Source organism: Coregonus clupeaformis, chromosome 12 (genome assembly GCF_020615455.1).
Source record: "Coregonus clupeaformis isolate EN_2021a chromosome 12, ASM2061545v1, whole genome shotgun sequence".
NCBI lineage: Eukaryota > Metazoa > Chordata > Actinopteri > Salmoniformes > Salmonidae > Coregonus > Coregonus clupeaformis.
In genome coordinates, this window is record NC_059203.1 from 43,803,437 (window position 1) to 43,821,434 (window position 17,998).

Here is a 17,998-nt window from a genome sequence, read left to right on the forward strand (position 1 = left end):
ATGAAAGCACGAGCTGTTCCGGACGACTGTGTGATCTCGCGCTCCATAGCCGATGTGAGTAAGACCTTTAAACAGGTTAACATTAACAAGGCCACGGGGGCCAGATGGATTACCAGTTCTCGTACTCAGAGCATACACTGACCAGCTGGCAAGTGTCTTCACTGACATTTTCATCCTCTCCCTGACCAGTCTGTAATACCTATATGTCTCAAGCAGACTACTATAGTCTCTGTGCCCAAGAATGCCAAGGTAACCTATCTAAATGACTATCACCCCGTAGCACTCACATCTGTAGCCATGAAATGCTTTGAAAGGCTGGACATGGCTCACATCAACACCATCATCCCAGACACCCTGGACTCACTCCAATTCGCATATCGCCCCAACAGATCCACAGATTACGTAATCTCTATTGCACTCCACACTGCCCTCTCCCACCTGGACAAGAGGAACACCTATATGAGAATGTTGTTCATCGACTACAGCTCAGCGTTCAATACCATAGTGCCCTCCAAGCTCATCACTAAGCTCATGACCCTGGGATTGAACTCCTCCCTCTGCAACTGGATCCTGGACTTCCTGACGGGCCATCCCCAGGTTGTGAGGGTAGGCAACAACACATCCGCCACGCTGACCCTCAACAAGGGGGCCCCTCAGGGTTGCATGCTTAGTCCTCTCCTATAATCCTTGTTCACCCACAACTACGTGGCCATGCACGACTCCAACACCGTCATTCAATTTGATGACGACACAACGGTGGTCGGCCTGAGCACCGACGACTATGAGACAGCCTATAAGGAGGAGGTCAGTGAACTGGCAGTGTTGTGCCTGGACAACAACCTCTCCCTCAATGTCAGCAAGACAAAGTAGCTGATCGGGGACTACAGGAAACGGAGGGCCGAGTACGCCCCCATCCACATCGACGGGGCTGTAGTGGAGCGGGTCGAGAGCTTCAAGTTCCTTGGTGTCCACATCACTAAGGAAATAAAATGGTCCACACACAACAACACAGTCGTGAAGAAGGCACGACAACGCCTTTGGCATGAGCCCTCAGATCCTCAAAAAGGTATACAGCTGCACCAATGAGAGCATCTTGACTGGCTCACTTGGTATAGCAACTGCTTGGCATTCGACCGCAAGGCGCGTACCATGGCTCTGTGCCATCCAGGACCTCTATACCAGGTGGTGTCAGAGGAAGGCCATAAAAATTGTCAAAGACTCCAGCCACCCAAGTCATAGACTGTCCTCTCTACCGCACGGCAAGCGGTACCGATGCACCAAGGCTGGAATCAACAGGACCCTGAACAGCTTCTACTTCCAAGCCATAAGACTGCTAAATAGTTAACCAAATACCTACCCGGACTATCTGTATTGACCCTGTTTGCACTAACTCTTTTGACTCATCACATATGCTGCTGCTAGTGTTTATTATCTATCCTGTTGCCTAGTCACTTTACCCCTACCTATATGTACATATCTACCTCAATAACCTCGTACCCCTGCACATAGACTTGGTACTGGTACCCCGTGTATATAGCCACGTTATCATTACTCATTGTGTATTTATTCCTTGTGTTTTATTATTTTTTTCTATAATTTTTCAAAATGTCTCTCTGCATTGTTGGGAAGGGCACGTAAGTAAGCATTTCACTGTTAGTCTACACTTGTTGTTTACAAAGCATGCAACAAATTACATTTGATTTGATTTGAGGCAGGAGCGTGAACAGGAAGGAACTCATTCCTTCCAGGCATGGAGAAGAGACCAACCATGACTCATCACCCTAATTTGAAACTTTGAGGTATTGAGATACTCAGCCAGTCCAGACAAACGTATACAGAGAGACAGAGATACAGAGACAGACAGGTACCTGCTCGAGGTTTCCCTTCTGTTCCAGGGGGGACAGGACCATTGCTGAACGTCGTCACACTGTCTCTTCTGGCCCCAGGCTTAATGTTCCCATAGTAACGATTCACCAGAATCTGCCTCAGAGCTTCACCCTATTGGAGAGAGGTGATGTCAGAGGATGGAGCCTACATCATCATCATGAGATAAGGACTCCCAACATCAGTGTTATCAGCTTAGAATACCTCAACTCTGATTGGGCCTGGCACCTCATACAGTGAGTCTCAAAATACAGTCTCCCTCCATCGCCCTGCTGAGCGGGCCTGTTCAAAGGACATCCACTAGCCCAAAGAACTGACCCCTCTCATAACTCATATCTCACAGCACCCAGATGCTTAGAGGCCTCATACCTGGACCCTCCCTTGGGTGTACTACAGCCCAACCTCCTGTTACCTAGATATTTACACTGTTGCACCATCATTCATCCAAACTGCAGTATTGCATGAGCCTCTGAATGGACCAACTCATATACAGTACATATAATTTCCCTATATTCCTCCTGAAACCCATTGACACCCACACCCAGTGGCCAGTTAGTTAGTAGGGAGGTAACTCTGTGAGTAGGTGGGCATGCTGTGGAAGCAGAATGGCTGCAGGGCAGAGTGGTGCATCAGTGCATCAGGACAGCCAGCCGTGGTGGGCCAGAGAGAGCAGGGTGGCGGACACCGGAACGGACGGGATCAGACCGTACTTGACTGTACCTACCCTTCTCTGGTCCTCCAGTTGCTTCTGGGGCTGGTTGGGATCAAGCTCCTGAGGGTGAGGTGAGTTAGCAGAAAGTAAATCAAAGACATTTCAAAAAGTAAATTAGGGAGAAAAAAAAAGAGGGGTGTTAATACTGTGCACATCAGTCACTTTCATTACATGCAGGGAACTGAGCCAAATGACATCATGCAGTTAACATAGGAAGGTGGGTGGTGTGTTGGGGTGGATGTGGGGTAGCAACTGAATCATGCAAGGCTTAGTGAAAATAAAGTTTTAAGCACCTGTTAGAGAAGTCTGAAAAAATGCAATAACAAGGTGGCTTGCTGCCAGAAATAAAAGGCAATTTATTTAAAACCCTCCCATTAACTTTACCATCTCATAATCACTTCTCATTTTAAACTTTTATGTTAACAATTTTAAAACAAGGCTTAAACTTTGCTGCTCACACCTTTGATATTGGGTTATTTCAACTGAAAAACTGTATGGCTCAGAGTGACACCCTTGTTACTTTGCAGTTGCAGCACAAATGAAACCATGTTAATTACATAAGGGAGCAACCGGCTGCAAGGGGCAAAAAACGCAACTCAAACCATGAGAAAAACCCAGCCCTTTCTAGATGGCATAATGGAGTCAGTGCAGTGTGCTTCTACCGCTACTGACACAGTGTAAACCCATGTTCCCATCTGCCATGTAAAAACACCCAGCACACTGTTCCAAAACCCAGCAGAAAGAAGGTCAGGAAACTGGACTTCACTCAAAAACCTACAGAGGGATGAATGGAGGGAGGGAAACGGGACAAACATGGGTCGGTTCACATCTTAATTAAAAATCCACAGTGGGAAACATTGTGTTTTGGTGAGTGGGCCCTGATAAGGGGAAGACGTGGGGAAGGATTTGACTTTCCATCTAGATGAGTGGGGAGGATGGATGACTCAGTTGATCTATATTCTACAACAACCCATATTAGAGTGATGAGGCCTAGGCCAATATGGGTGTTGAACTCACATCTGCAGCGGGGACTTCAGGCTCAGCCGGCAGAGGGGCCAGCTGATTGGATAGATAGATAGATAGATAAAAGGTCTGGTTAGTCAAGGTCTGGGTTAGACCACAGTCAGTGGGCAAATTAACCTCAGGCAGCTCTCAGGTCACTTGCCTCACAGTGCAAACAGATCAATGCAAGGCCATGCCCGCTTCACCAAGGACCTGCTTGTATGTCTGGCTGGTTACAGTTGATCGGTTGGCCCGTCATGTGCCCGACAGCAATAAAAGTGCATGACTCAAAGCCAGCCACGGAGAAGAAAGGGGACAACAAACACACCCTTATCTGAAGTCTCTATGCTAAGTCTCTGCTGTTATTGGAGCATTTGTCTGTGTTATATAATCAAACATCACTATTATACGCTCTCTGTGTTCACATGCCTTCATGGGGTTGCCCATGCTTTCTCACAGTTGCTTACATAGCAAAATTAACACATTGACATAGGACAATGAATTGACTGTTTAGTTGTTCATGTGAGCAGATTAGAAATTGCAGGTCCTAAAATGAAGGACTAAGGAGTTTCAAGGGACAAACCAGACTACTACAAGTAGGCCTATTAGTGATACAGTGCCTAATAATACATGCAAATAAAAACAAAAATGTATGAATACATTAAAAAACCTAACACCTCAGCTGACACTGACTTGTTTGATGTTGCTCATACTCAATGTTTGGCAAAATGCCCCAAAAGAAAAGAGAGACATTTTATTTTCTGCTGAAATGAAACGCTTGCCTGAACACCTTGTTAAAAATGACCTTTAGGAAGAGAGACAGACAGACGGATGTGATACATTTAAATGGTGCAAAGTGAAATGGCAGAGAGACACACAGACAGACCACAGTGGAGTTGACTCTGCCTCAGTAACGCAGTCACGCTGACTCTGAGTAATTGTGAGACTAGACAAGAATCTCACCTTATCTGGCCCGTTTACGTAAAACATCAATTTCCACAGGAAAAAGGATGCATGCAAACAAGGCTCAAAGGTTTTAACACTGATTCACAGGTCTAATTCTATTAAGGCACAACATCATAAAATTACTTTTCTGTGGGTTTCCTATCTGTCAACATTTCAGTGGTGGAGCATGACAATCATTATGGGCCTTATCTGACCTGATTTGTCTTCCATGTGTCCCAGGGATCTGAACGCTGGGGTCACCCATGCTTTTCCCATGGAACTGCTGGCATCAGCCCTGGACACAGCTGGACCCATGACTGCCAACATTGGTTCCACTTGTACGTTTTCTCAGACTGTATGACGTCAACTATATAGTGAATCACTACTCCACTGCGATACAGGGCCAAACATAAGGTCATCTTTATGGAAGTTACCACCACATTTCAGCAGTGGAAAGATGAGACGACTCCCCCATGGAGGTTCCACCTGTCTCTGCACTTATTTTAGGGTGTGCCTCATGGGTCTGGAGTCAGAATCACAGCACCCCTTCCTTCTCCTTATTATATAACCTGCCTGGCCTCTCTCCTAGTGACAGTGACTGTCATAGGCACCCCAGCAACAGCAGAGGAAGATAATCATAGGAGATAAAGGGGGATAAAGGTGGGAGGACAGAGAGATGATGTATTTATTTTGTTCTTGTCTGACACCATTACATCAGTGGCAGGCCTGAAACAGTTAACAGGCTGTGCAGTGCCCCCCCCCACCCTGGCTCCACTGCCCTCCCCCACTCCCTTGCCCGCCCCAGCGCCGCCCAACACGAGGCGCTGCCAGTCTCTCAGTAAACAGCTTCGACACACTTTTATTGCCAATTACTTCTGAAGGACACATCAGTGGAGAGTGAATTTCAGGGGGGAAAAAATTTGCTAGCTCTTACGTAACCGCTGCCTGAGAGCTGGCGGGAGCCCAAGTACCGTGCAGGACGAAGGCAGGCTGCAGGGAACCTGGGACAGAGCTGCATGGCCAGCAAAAATGCCTATAGTTTCCCCTGTTGGAGGGGATCAGAGAAACAATCAGGGTACCCTGAAATTGCCTCACTCACACTGCAGCAGCTCTGAGTATAGCTGAGGACAAGCAGGGAAACGCTGAGGCAGAGGACACCAGCACTGTGGGATGCAGAACGGCCATGAGAGGAGAGAACAGGGAGAGACTAACAGGGAGGAAAAAGATTGGTAGAGAGATATAAATAGAGAGAGGGAGAGAGAGAGTTTGCCAGGGATAATGAGATGATACAGATCTGCTGGCACGGACACACACAGCGAGGCGAAGAAGCAAGAGAGAGACATGCTGCAGACAAACAGACTGTCGTGCTCTCTCCTGCATAGAAATAATCTCTATTGCATAACCCTCCCCCTCCCACAGGTCAGCACACAACATATCGCCAACCTAAAGCCATATTATCTCTGCTTTCTGCTGACCCTATTACATTATCCCGCCCACCCCCGACACAAACGCACACACACACCGACACCAACACACACGGTCAGACCTACAGCACCCTGTGCTTCCCATATTAATAGGGAGAGTACTGTACTGTATGGCAGAGCTCTCCTGTAGTGATGGGACGCCACAGAGGAGCTGGCATGCCGAGCAGTGCAGCAGGCTTAACACAGGGCTAACTGACAGACAGCTCAGTGCTGCTGCTGCTGCTGTTTCTGCCGCAGATGGGAAGTGTGGGCTTTGGATCAGCCTGGGGTCTGGGACACTGCATCCCACAGTAGGGCCCTCCTGGGTCCATGCACGTGCCGGATGTGTGGGTGGGGTGTGTGTGTACATTCTTCAGACACTATAATGGGGAGGGGGCATTGAGGCAACAAAGAAGCACTCTATCTGTTCACTCCCATTTTAGGAGGGAGTGTCAGGGATTGTTTTTGGGAGGGGAAGCAGCTGGGGATTTCCAACACTGGATACCACATGGAGGGAGGGAAGGAGGAGTAGAGGGAGGAATGGAGAGAGAGAGAGAGAGAGAGAGAGAGAGAGAGAGAGAGAGAGAGAGAGAGAGAGAGAGAGAGAGAGAGAGAGAGAGAGAGAGAGAGAGAGAGAGAGAGAGAGAGAGAGAGAGAGAGAGAGAGAGAGAGAGAACGAGAGAGAACAGGGCCTTCTATGCCATCAAAAGAAACATAACATTTGACATACCAATTAGGATCTGGCTAAAAATACTTGAATCAGTTATAGAACCCATTGCCCTTTATGGTTATGAGGTCTGGGGTCCACTCACCAACCAAGAATTCTCAAAATGGGACAAACACCAAATTGAGCCTCTGCATGCAGAATTCTGCAAAAATATCCTCAGTGTACAACGAAAAACACCAAATAATGCATGAAGAGCAGAAGTAGGCCAATACCTGCTAATTATCAACATCCAGAAAAGAGCCGTTCAATTCTATAACCACTTAAAATGAAGCGATTCCCAAACCTTCCATAACAAAGCCATCACCTACAGAGAGATGAACTTGGAGAAGAGTCCCCTAAGTAAGCTGGTCCTGGGGCTCTGTTCACAAACACAAACAGACCCCACAGAGCCCCAGGACAACAACAACAACACAATTAGACCCAACCAAATCATGAGAAAACAAAAAGAGAATTACTTGACACATTGGAAAGAATTAACAAAAAAAATGAGCAAACTAGAATTCTATTTGGCCCTAAACAGAGAGTACACATTTGCAGAATACCTGACCACTGTGACTGACCCAAACTTAAGGAAAGCTTTGACTATGTACAGACTCAGGGAGCATAGCCTTGCTATTGAGAAAGACCACCGTAGGCAGACCTGGCTCTCAAGAGACAGGCTATGTGCACACTGCCCACAAAATGAGGTGGAAACTGAGCTACACTTCCTAACCTCCTGCCAAATGTATGACCATATTAGAGACACATACAGTTGAAGTCGGAGGTTTACATACAACATAGCCAAATACATTTAAACAATGTTTTTCACAATTCCTGACATTTAATCCTAGTAAAAATTCCATCTTAGGTCAGTTAGGATCACCACTTCATTTTAAGAATGTGAAATGTCAGAATAATAGTAGAGAATGATTTATTTCAGCTTTTATTTCTTTCATAACATTCCCAGTTGGTCAGAAGTTTACATATACTCAATTAGTATTTGGTAGCATTGCCTTTAAATTGTTTAACTTGGGTCAAACGTTTCAGGTAGCCTTCCACCAGCTTCCCACAATAAGTTGGGTGAATTTTGGCCCATTCCTCCTGACAGAGATGGTGTAACTGAGTCAGGTTTGTAGACCCATTTGCAACCAAGCTTTAACTTCCTGACTGATGTCTTGAGATGTTGCTTCAATATATCCACATAATTTTCCTTCCTCATAATAATATGCCATTTAGCAGACGCTTTTATCCAAAGCGACTTACAGTCATGCGTGCATACATTTTTGTGTATGGGTGGTCCCGGGGATCGAACCCACTACCTTGGCGTTACAAGCGCCGTGCTCTACCAATTGAGCTACAGAGGACCTCATGATGCCATCTATTTTGTGAAGTGCACCAGTCCCTCCTGCAGCAAAGCACCCTCACAGCATGATGCTGCCACCTCCGTGCTTCACGGTTGGGATGGTGTTCTTCGGCTTGCAAGCACCCCTTTTTCCTCCAAACATAACGATGGTCATTATGGCCAAACAGTTCTATTTTTGTTTCATCAGACCAGAGGACATTTCTCCATAAAGTATGATCTTTGTCCCCATGTGCAGTTGCTTTTTTATGGCGGTTTTGGAGCAGTGGCTTCTTCCTTGCTGAGCGGCCTTTCAGGTTCTATCGATATAGGACTCGTTTTACTGTGGATATAGATACTTTATACTTGTTTCCTCCAGCTTCTTCACAAGGTCCTTTATTGTTTTTCTGGGATTGATTTGCACTTTTCGCATTAAAGTACATTCATTTCTAGGAGACAGAACGTGTCGCCTTCCTGAGCGGTATGATGGCTGCGTGGTCCCAAGGTGTTTATACTTGCGTACTATTGTTTGTACAGATGAACGTGGTACCTTCAGACGTTTGGAAATTGCTCCCAAGGATGAACCAGATTTGTGGAGGTCTACAATTTGTTTTCTGAGGTCTTGGCTGATTTCTTTTGATTTTCCCATGATGTCAAGCAAAGAAGCACTGGGTTTGAAGGTAGGCCTTGAAATACATCCACAGGTACACCTCCAATTGACTCAAATGATATCAATTAGCCTATCAGAAGCTTCTAAAGTCATGACATCATTGTCTGGAATTTTCCAAGCTGTTTAAAGGCACAGTCAACTTAGTGTATGTAAACTTCTGACCCACTGGAATTGTGATACAGTGAATTATAAGCAAAATAATCTGTTTGTAAACAATTGTTGGAAAAATTACTTGTGTCATGCACAAAGTAGATGTCCTAACCGACTTGCCAAAACTATAGTTTGTTAACAAGAAATTTGTGGAGTGGTTGAAAAATGAGTTTTAATGACTCCAACCTAAGTGTATGTAAACTTCCGACTTCAACTGTATTTCCCTCAGATTACAGAGATCCACAAAGAATTCGAAAACAAACCCAATTTTGATAAACTCCCTTATCTACTGGGTAAAAAACCACAGTGTGTCATCACAGCAGCAAGATGTGTGACCTGTTGCCACAAGAAAAGGACAACCAGTGAAGAACAAACAGCCACTCAGTCTGATATCTATGTTCACATTTTCTTCTTATCTCAATTCAATTATCTCACTCTTGTTTTCATTCCTTTTTTCAGAAATGAAGTTTCACACCCTAAAGTAACTCATTACTTTCTTGTGCTCATTTACTGTAAAATAAATCAAGTGCTTGAAGTTGTGAGTAGATAATGTTGTTGTGACCAAAACGTTAACTACAGTAATACTGAAACGTATACTAAATTATATTTTCCAAAGGTTAAAAAAACGATACAATCTATGGTTGAAAGCTGTGCTCTTATATGCCATACCCTCTCAATGTATGCTTTAGAATGGGGTGTACTGTAGTCTGGTGCTTTGACATTGATAAGGGTAATATTAACTGTTGCGCAACAACCAGGAACTATAAACACTTCTAAGTAAGAAGTTAGCCCCTCCCATATGGCACTGGCCCCAACCTCTCTGAAAGTCCCTTAACAGACGGATAAAGTACAAGATGAAAGGTAAAAAAGAGGATATATGCAGGGTCCACTTCCTCTAGGGCAGACACAGACATACAAACACAGTCCTGAATGTACATATACAGTTGCAAGCACACCTGCACACACCAACCCCCTTACCCTCTATGGATGATGGTATGATCTGGTTTCTGCCACTACATTTAAGGGATAGCTCCATGTGTATAAATACTCACACACCTGCTGTGGTAATGGTGGTGGGGAATTTAGGGGGAACCACCCGTCCCTGTCCCTCTGACCACCATCCAAATAGAGTCTGGGTATGATCAACACCCTGACACCTCCTCCCCTCCCCCCTTGTGGTCTGCCATCATGGTCTGTGTGCACTGTTTCCAAAAATACCAGATTCCTAATATGCAATTCCAGTCTGAAATAACAGTTTCACTAACCAGCTACATCTGTTCTGACTCGTATAATAGATCATGTGGATCTATGTACACAAAGACCAGCAATTCAACTTCAAGCAGACGACTACAATCAGACCTGCATTCAAATACATGTGCATTTCTGTATCTGGGTCGTTCCACTAATTGGGTGCCTTTTGAGTAGTCTAACTTAAAATAAAGAAAATTATTTCACCTAATGTTTATGTCCTGTTTACCTAATTTTTACATGTTAAACTTAATAAAAAACACTTTCCATCTCAAGAGGTTAAATAAAAAAAAATACTATAGTAAGTGTCAAATAAAGTAACAGGGTTGACGATTTCATTATAAATCATCCATAAATCCCCTTGTGACAGGGTGAATGGAAGCTTGTTGTGTACAACAGAGAGGGGCAATTGAATGCAAACTTCACACACTTTTTTTTATTGTTAAAACATCTGTAGCCTATCTATCGGTAACAGGGTTGATGTGTTATGCTCGACCCCACTCACATTTCTACCTCAAAACACCAGAAAACCTGCTTCTACACTATGATTTGATTGTTATATGTTCAGTGTTTCTTTTGTAAAAAAAAAAAAAGGAATAGTTTCATCATATTAAAACGAGAGTTCAGTTCACGTGACAGTGTTTACCGTAAAATGAGGGACAGACGTAAATGAATCACTAATCACATGAAATAAATAATAATTCTTCAGATATGACTTTGTCAAAGCAACAAAATAACTAAGGCTTTACAATGATGGTGAAAACTTGGAGACATTTTGGGGTTAAGTGGGTTAAAATCCTAGAAATCACAGAGGGTGCACAGAGGGGCATGTCAAAATGTAGAATTTTGGCACTTCAGCAAATCTTTTTCATATTAACTATCAGATTTATTGAATTCTCCATGTGGTCTATATTAAAAAGGGCACTTCATTTAATATAACAGGCTTTTAAATTGCAATATTGGTGCACAAGTACTACTTAAAATATCGAAGGGACACAAAAGGCACTTTTTTCTTGGAACGAACCATCTGGCATTTAAAATACTTTTTCGGTGTATTTGATTATTTTCAAATACACAGCCCAAAACAAGTACTTTTATTTGAGTATTTGAATGGTTAGTTGTAAAAACCAAATAGTCTGCCAAATTGTATTTGACAGTATTTTCAAATACTTGTTTCAAATACTATTTTCCAATACCTGGGTTAAATGCATGGAAGTGTATTTGAGTCAGAGTATTTTGAACCCAGATCTGACGATAATACAGACACATAGGAGTATGCCAAGTGGGCGACACCAGAAAGTGCTTAGCATGCTAGTGGCACAGTAACACACACGGAAACTAGCAGCTACTCTGAAGTCAGCAGCACATAACAAGACAGCAAAACTACTAGCACAGGCACATCTATCTACACCACACGACTAGTACGAGGCAGAAACCAAACGAAAGAAGGAAAATGATCAACCTCAGCCACATCCATCTCATCATCAAAGGCAATGTGCTGGAAGACAAGAGTACACAGGCAGAGTTAGTAGAGCTGGGTTAGGAGGAGGGGAGGTAGCTGAAACCAGACAAACAGTTGGTAAGAAACACAGACCATGTCAGTCAGTCAGTTAGTAAAAACACACAGGTTACTGCATTTCAAAGCAATGGATTGGTCTGTAACAACAGAACAGAAAGCAGAGAGAACCAAGGCCATTAATCAGAGATTAGCACAGACAGTCATTGACAGCTCATACAGTAAATGCTGTATTAGTGTTAATGGTGTTTTAGTGTTTAAGTTCAATTACAGCATGCTGGTTAATGTATACCGGAACTGTCCCCAACCACCAAACATAGACAAGTCATTTTCAGATGGACATTAATCCGTTGTGGTTTATGTGTGTGTCTGAGTGTGCGATTATGAATAGCACTGAGTATACCATATACACACACCCTTGGCATCTTATTCCTGCAGAAGGGCAGCTGCTACTGTAGGTTTTAAACCAAACCAAAAGACTCATCCCATCCATCACAGACATAATGTACTACCAGTATCATCTGAGGGGAAGGCAAAGGGCAGCATAGGAAAACAACCTCCAGCTCCATCTTTGCTCTTAACCTCTGACATCTGCACTGACCTCTGTAAAGAGCTACAGAATACCAGGCCTCCCAGCAGCACTCGGTTTTCCCTCATGATAAAACCCAGTGTAGAGAGAACCAGGGGAGTATTGTGAGAAGGTGGTGAAGAGGGCCACATTACCTTCTCCCCATAGCCACGGTCTTTGGTCATCATCTCCCTCAGAGTCTGAAGCACCTTGATACACAGCCGCTCCTCATTCTCCTCCAGTAGCTGCTTGGTGTGTTTAATCAGCCTGGGCAGAGGACAGGGACAGGAGGAGAGGTGGATCACACATACTGCACTGTACAGAACTGTACACCCCCCAAAAAACACTTCAGTGGTAACAAACCCTGATTTCAGAGAGCCTCCCCTACAGTATTTACTGTTAAGCTTGTGTAGTTAAGAGATCATATTATGTCTGCTTGACATATCCTAATTGATTGGCTTAATTCATTATTGGGTATAAATGTTTGGGGTAGAGATTGACCTCACATGAGTCTTAGAGGTGCTGTCAATCAGCTCAGATCAGGTGCTGTGTTTTACTTGTATTCATTGATAGGAGCGTTTCAGTCCAAATGATCAATCATGTGTATGACTCAAGTGCTGAACGCTTCAATGAAAACCATTAGACCCAATCTCTTCCCAGCATACAGGCTTTCCATAAAGGTCCCATTGTATTCTACATATTGCAGTTAGTACTGTACTGTATTGTATTACCTTTGAACTGTAAGTCATTGTCCTGAATCAGTGTGAACTTGTGGTGTCTCACGTGCTACTCCACACATGAATCCCCCCTGCCTGCGGTCCTTTACAGTAGGCTAATCCCTGACCCGTCACCTGTTCATAGAGCCCAGACGCCCGCCCTCATGCCCTGTAATCCAATGTCAGCCCTTATCAAACACAACAGACACAGGAGTGGCCTGGCCTGTGTAAAACAGGGAGGGAGGGAGCCCTGTGTGAGGGAGCCAGAGCTCCATTAGGCTCAGGGTAGGACATGTGAAAACAAAGCCCTGGGTCACTACAGTAGCATGTTTAGAGCAGCACGCCCTGCTCAATGACGGATTCTGTTACTGTACACTTGTAGGGGATAAGTGTCCCAACTCTAGTTACAGTACAGCAGGTATAGTATGAAAGAGCTGCATCAAGTTAACGCAATGCATTCCTCAACACTGAGACAGTATCAGGAGTCTGTGCAGCATTCCTAGTTAAACCACAGCTAGATCATTTTCTAGTGGCTAAAACCTCATTTGGTTTACAACTGCTGTGGAAAGAAATTGCTCCATTTCTAAGAAGATTGCAGACTGTGGTTCATCACTGGACATGGCAAGAGTCACTTCCATTGTTAGTCAACGTGTCAAGGAGGTGGGTGGGTACTGGAGTCTTACTTGGAAATGAAGCCACCGCTCTCACACTTCCTGCGGGCGTCTGTGTTCTCAGGAAAGAGTAGCTCTGGGCGATGCAGCACGTCCACCAGGACAGACAGCTCAGCCTGGACCAAAGGACGCAGACGGTCCTCTAGAGCCGACACTATGTCCTAAAATATAGAGCAATGCAGAGGACAGGCATGGTTAGAGAGGTAACAGAACAGAGATATGTCACAGACAGGGCACAGGCACACTCAGAGCATTGGCACACTGAGTGTTACACTAGGGGTAGGTCTAGATTAAGCCCAACTGAACTGTATGAGATTGGGGCCTGGATGCCAGCCCCTACAGTTGAAGTCATGCCCAAACAGGGCACAGGGAAGCTGACAAAACTGAAAAACAGTATGGTGAACTTTGTGACCTTATTGTCTCAGACTGCTCACTGGGAAAATGTATAAAAGCAGAAGTAGACCATGGTTTACCAAAAACCTCCAAAACAGACCAGTCCAATCCAACTCCCCTCACCCCCGCTCAATATCCCCATGAGTCAGAGTCATGATAAATTCAATGGAAATATGCAAACTGCTACGGTTGCGTCATACTGTGTGTTGATGTAGACATTGTCTTGTGTAGGAGGGAAGGAGAGAGGGATTCTGGTAGAGTTACTGTATACAGTGTGGTGGGTGCAAAGAAATTGCAACACACACTACGTTAGCTTTCTTTAATAATATAATAATATGCCATTTAGCAGACGCTTTTATCCAAAGCGACTTACAGTCATGTGTGCATACATTTTTACATATGGGTGGTCCCGGGGATCGAACCCACTACCCTGGCGTTACAAGCACCATGCTCTACCGATTTAGCTACAGAGGACCACAGGTTCTTGGAGGATTACAGGTCATTCCTTACTAATGCAGTTCCATTAATTATGTTTCTGGGAACTGGTCAATTCATCACAGCTATTTTCAATTCTTGCCATAATTATTCAAGCCGATTTAAGTCAAAACTGTAACTAGGCCACTCAGGAACATTCAATGTCATCTTGGTAAGCAACTCTAGTGAATATTTGGCCTTGTGTTTTAGGTTATTGTCCTGGTGAAAGGTGAATTTGTCTCCCAGGTTTTCCTCTAGGATTTTGCCTGTGCTTAGCTCTATTCCGTTTATTTTCATCATAGAAAAAAGTCCCTAGCCCTTGCCGATGACAATCATACCCATAACATGATGCAGCCACCACAATTCTTGAAAATATGAAGTGCGGTACTCAGTGATGTGTTGTGTTGGATTTGCCCCAAACATAATGTTTTGTATTCAGGACATAAAGTTAATTGCTTTGCCAAATGTTTTGAAGTTTTACTTTAGTGCCTTATTACAAACAGGATACATGTTTTGGAATATGTTTATTCTATACAGGCTTCCTTCTTTTCACTCTGTCATTTAGGTCAGTATTGTGGAGTAACTACAATGTTGTTGATCCATCCTCAGTTTTCTCCTATCACATCCATTAAACTCTGAAACTGTTTTAAAGTCAACATTGGCCTCATGGTGAAATCCCTGAGCAGTTTCCTTCCTCTCCAGCAACTGAGTTAGGAAGGACGCCTGTATCTTTGTAGTGACTGGGTGTATTGATACACCTTCCAAAGTGTAATTAATAACTTCACCATGCTCAAAGGGATATTCAATGTCTGAAGGTGCCCTTCTTTGCGAGGCATTGGAAAACCTTGCTGGTTTTTGTGGTTAAATCTGTGTTTGAAATTCACTGCTCGACTGAGGGACCTTAAAGATAATTGTGTGTGTGGGGTACAGAGAGGAGAAAGTCATAAAAAAATTATTGTTAAACACTATTATTACACACAGAGTGACTCCATGCAACATATTATGTGACTTGTTAAGCAAATTTCTGCTCCTGAACCTATTTAGGCTTGCCATAACAAAGGGGTTGAATACATACAGTGAGGAAATTAAGTATTTGATCCCCTGCTGATTTTGTACGTTTGCCCACTGACAAAGACATGATCAGTCTATAATTTTAATGGTAGGTTTATTTGAACAATGAGAGACAGAATAACAACAAAAAAATCCAGAAAAAAACGCATGTCAAAAATGTTATAAATTGATTTGCATTTTAATGAAGGAAATAAGTATTTGACCCCTCTGCAAAACATGACTTAGTACTTGGTGGCAAAACCCTTGTTGGCAATCACAGAGGTCAGACGTTTCTTGTAGTTGGCCACCAGGTTTGCACACATCTCAGGAGGGATTTTGTCCCACTCCTCTTTGCAGATCTTCTCCAAGTCATTAAGGTTTCGAGGCTGACGTTTGGCAACGCGAACCTTCAGCTCCCTCCACAGATTTTCTATGGGATTAAGGTCTGGAGACTGGCTAGGCCACTCCATGACCTTCATGTGCTTCTTCTTTAGCCACTCCTTTGTTGCCTTGGCCATGTGTTTTGGGTCATTGTCATGCTGGAATACCCATCCACGACCCATTTTCAATGCTCTGGCTGAGGGAAGGAGGTTTTCAACCAAGATTTGACGGTACATGGCCCCGTCCATCGTCCCTTTGATGCGTTGAAGTTGTCCTGTCCCCTTAGCAGAAAAACACCCCCAAAGCATAATGTTTCCACCTCCATGTTTGACGGTGGGGATGGTGTTCTTGGGGTCATAGGCAGCATTCCTCCTCCTCCAAACACGATGAGTTGAGTTGATGCCAAAGAGCTCGATTTTGGTCTCATCTGACCACAACACTTTCACCAAGTTCTCCTATGAATCATTCAGATGTTCATTGGCAAACTTCGGACGGGCCTGTATATGTGCTTTCTTGAGCAGGGGGACCTTGCTGGCGCTGCAGGATTTCAGTCTTTCACGGCGTAGTGTGTTACCAATTGTTTTCTTGGTGACTATGGTCCCAGTTCTGGGCTGATTCCTCACCGTTCTCATGATCATTGCAACTCCACAAGGTGAGATCTTGCATGGAGCCCCAGGCCGAGGGAGATTGACAGTTATTTTGTGTTTCTTCCATTTGCGAATAATCACACCAACTGTTGTCACCTTCTCACCAAGCTGCTTGACGATGGTCTTGTAGCCCATTCCAGCCTTGTGTAGGTCTACAATCTTGGCCCTGACATCCTTGGAGAGCTCTTTGGTCTTGGCCATGGTGGAGAGTTTGGAATCTGATTGATTGCTTCTGTGGACAGGTGTCTTTTATACAGGTAACAAACTGAGATTAGGAGCACTCCCTTTAAGAGTGTGCTCCTAATCTCAGCTCGTTACCTGTATAAAAGACACCTGGGAGACAGAAATCTTTCTGATTGAGACGGGGTCAAATACTTATTTCCCTCATTAAAATGCAAATCAATTTATAACATTTTTTAAATGCGTTTTTGTTGTTGTTGTTATTCTGTCTCTCACTGTTCAAATAAACCTACCATAAAAATTATAGACTGATCATTTCTTTCTCAGTGGGCAAATGTCCAAAATCAGCAGGGGATCAAATACTTTTTTCTCTGACTGTATTGACTCAAGACATTTCAGCTTTTCATTTTTTATTAATTTGTAAAATGTTCTAAAAACATAATTCCACTTTGACATTATGGGGTATTGTGTGTAGGCCAGTGACAAAAATATAAATTTAATCAATTTTAAATTGAGGCTGTAACACAACAAAATATGGAAAAAGTCAAGGGGTGTGAATACTTTCTGAAGGCACTGTATTCCTGAATCCTCACCTGCAGCCTTTCTATAATGTTTCTGTAGCTAACGGACACGGTGGTGTTGGAGTCCCTCCTGGGGGCGTTCTTGGCGGAGAGTCTCCAGCTCAGGATGGACTTGGTGACCACGTTGTTGGACTTGACAAACAGGTTGTTCACCTGGCTGTCCAGGTCCACTGGGATCGCGATGGCTCTGCTCTTGGCTGTGTGAAATGAAATAGAAGGAAACAAACCTAAGAGGGATGCTTGTTTCCAATAGTTTAAAAACTTTTTGAAAGATGTTAATTTTTTTCTTGTAGATGACAGATAAAATGAGCTCTTTGGCTTGTGACTACAAAGAAGATGTATTTCTCTGACTTTATCAAGACAGTGTTTATTATTTTATTTTGTATTTATTTATTTTTTAGGGGTAGATGAGCTTTAATATTGCAGATAGATTGAAACTTCCATCAGTGTAATTGTCTGCATCACTTCCAATCCCCCATATGTTATTATTATTATTTTTCTCGCATATATATATATATATATATATATATATATATATATATATATATATATATATATATATATAAATACACATATATATACACATACATACATACATACATACATACATACATACATATCCTTTAAAAATATATATATATATATATTTACCTTTATTACTTTCCAACCCCACCATCCCCTCCCTAATTGGAAAAACTAGTG

At 43.4% G+C, this 17,998-nt stretch overlaps 1 protein-coding gene across 5 annotated transcripts in view; it reads right to left on the reverse strand.

Annotated features, from left to right (window-relative positions):
- Positions 1-17,998, reverse strand: part of itpr1b (inositol 1,4,5-trisphosphate receptor, type 1b) — a 169,337-nt gene that overhangs the window by 74,350 nt on the left and 76,989 nt on the right. For all 5 annotated transcript variants that reach the window (XM_041892498.2, XM_041892501.2, XM_041892500.2 and 2 more), the window contains 7 exons: positions 17,309-17,493; positions 13,603-13,751; positions 12,359-12,470; positions 11,582-11,617; positions 3,614-3,655; positions 2,609-2,656; positions 1,869-1,998 (listed from right to left, as the gene is read on the reverse strand). In XM_041892498.2, the coding sequence (XP_041748432.2) occupies positions 1,869-1,998; positions 2,609-2,656; positions 3,614-3,655; positions 11,582-11,617; positions 12,359-12,470; positions 13,603-13,751; positions 17,309-17,493 (702 nt within the window). The remainder of the gene's footprint in view (positions 1-1,868; positions 1,999-2,608; positions 2,657-3,613; positions 3,656-11,581; positions 11,618-12,358; positions 12,471-13,602; positions 13,752-17,308; positions 17,494-17,998) is intronic.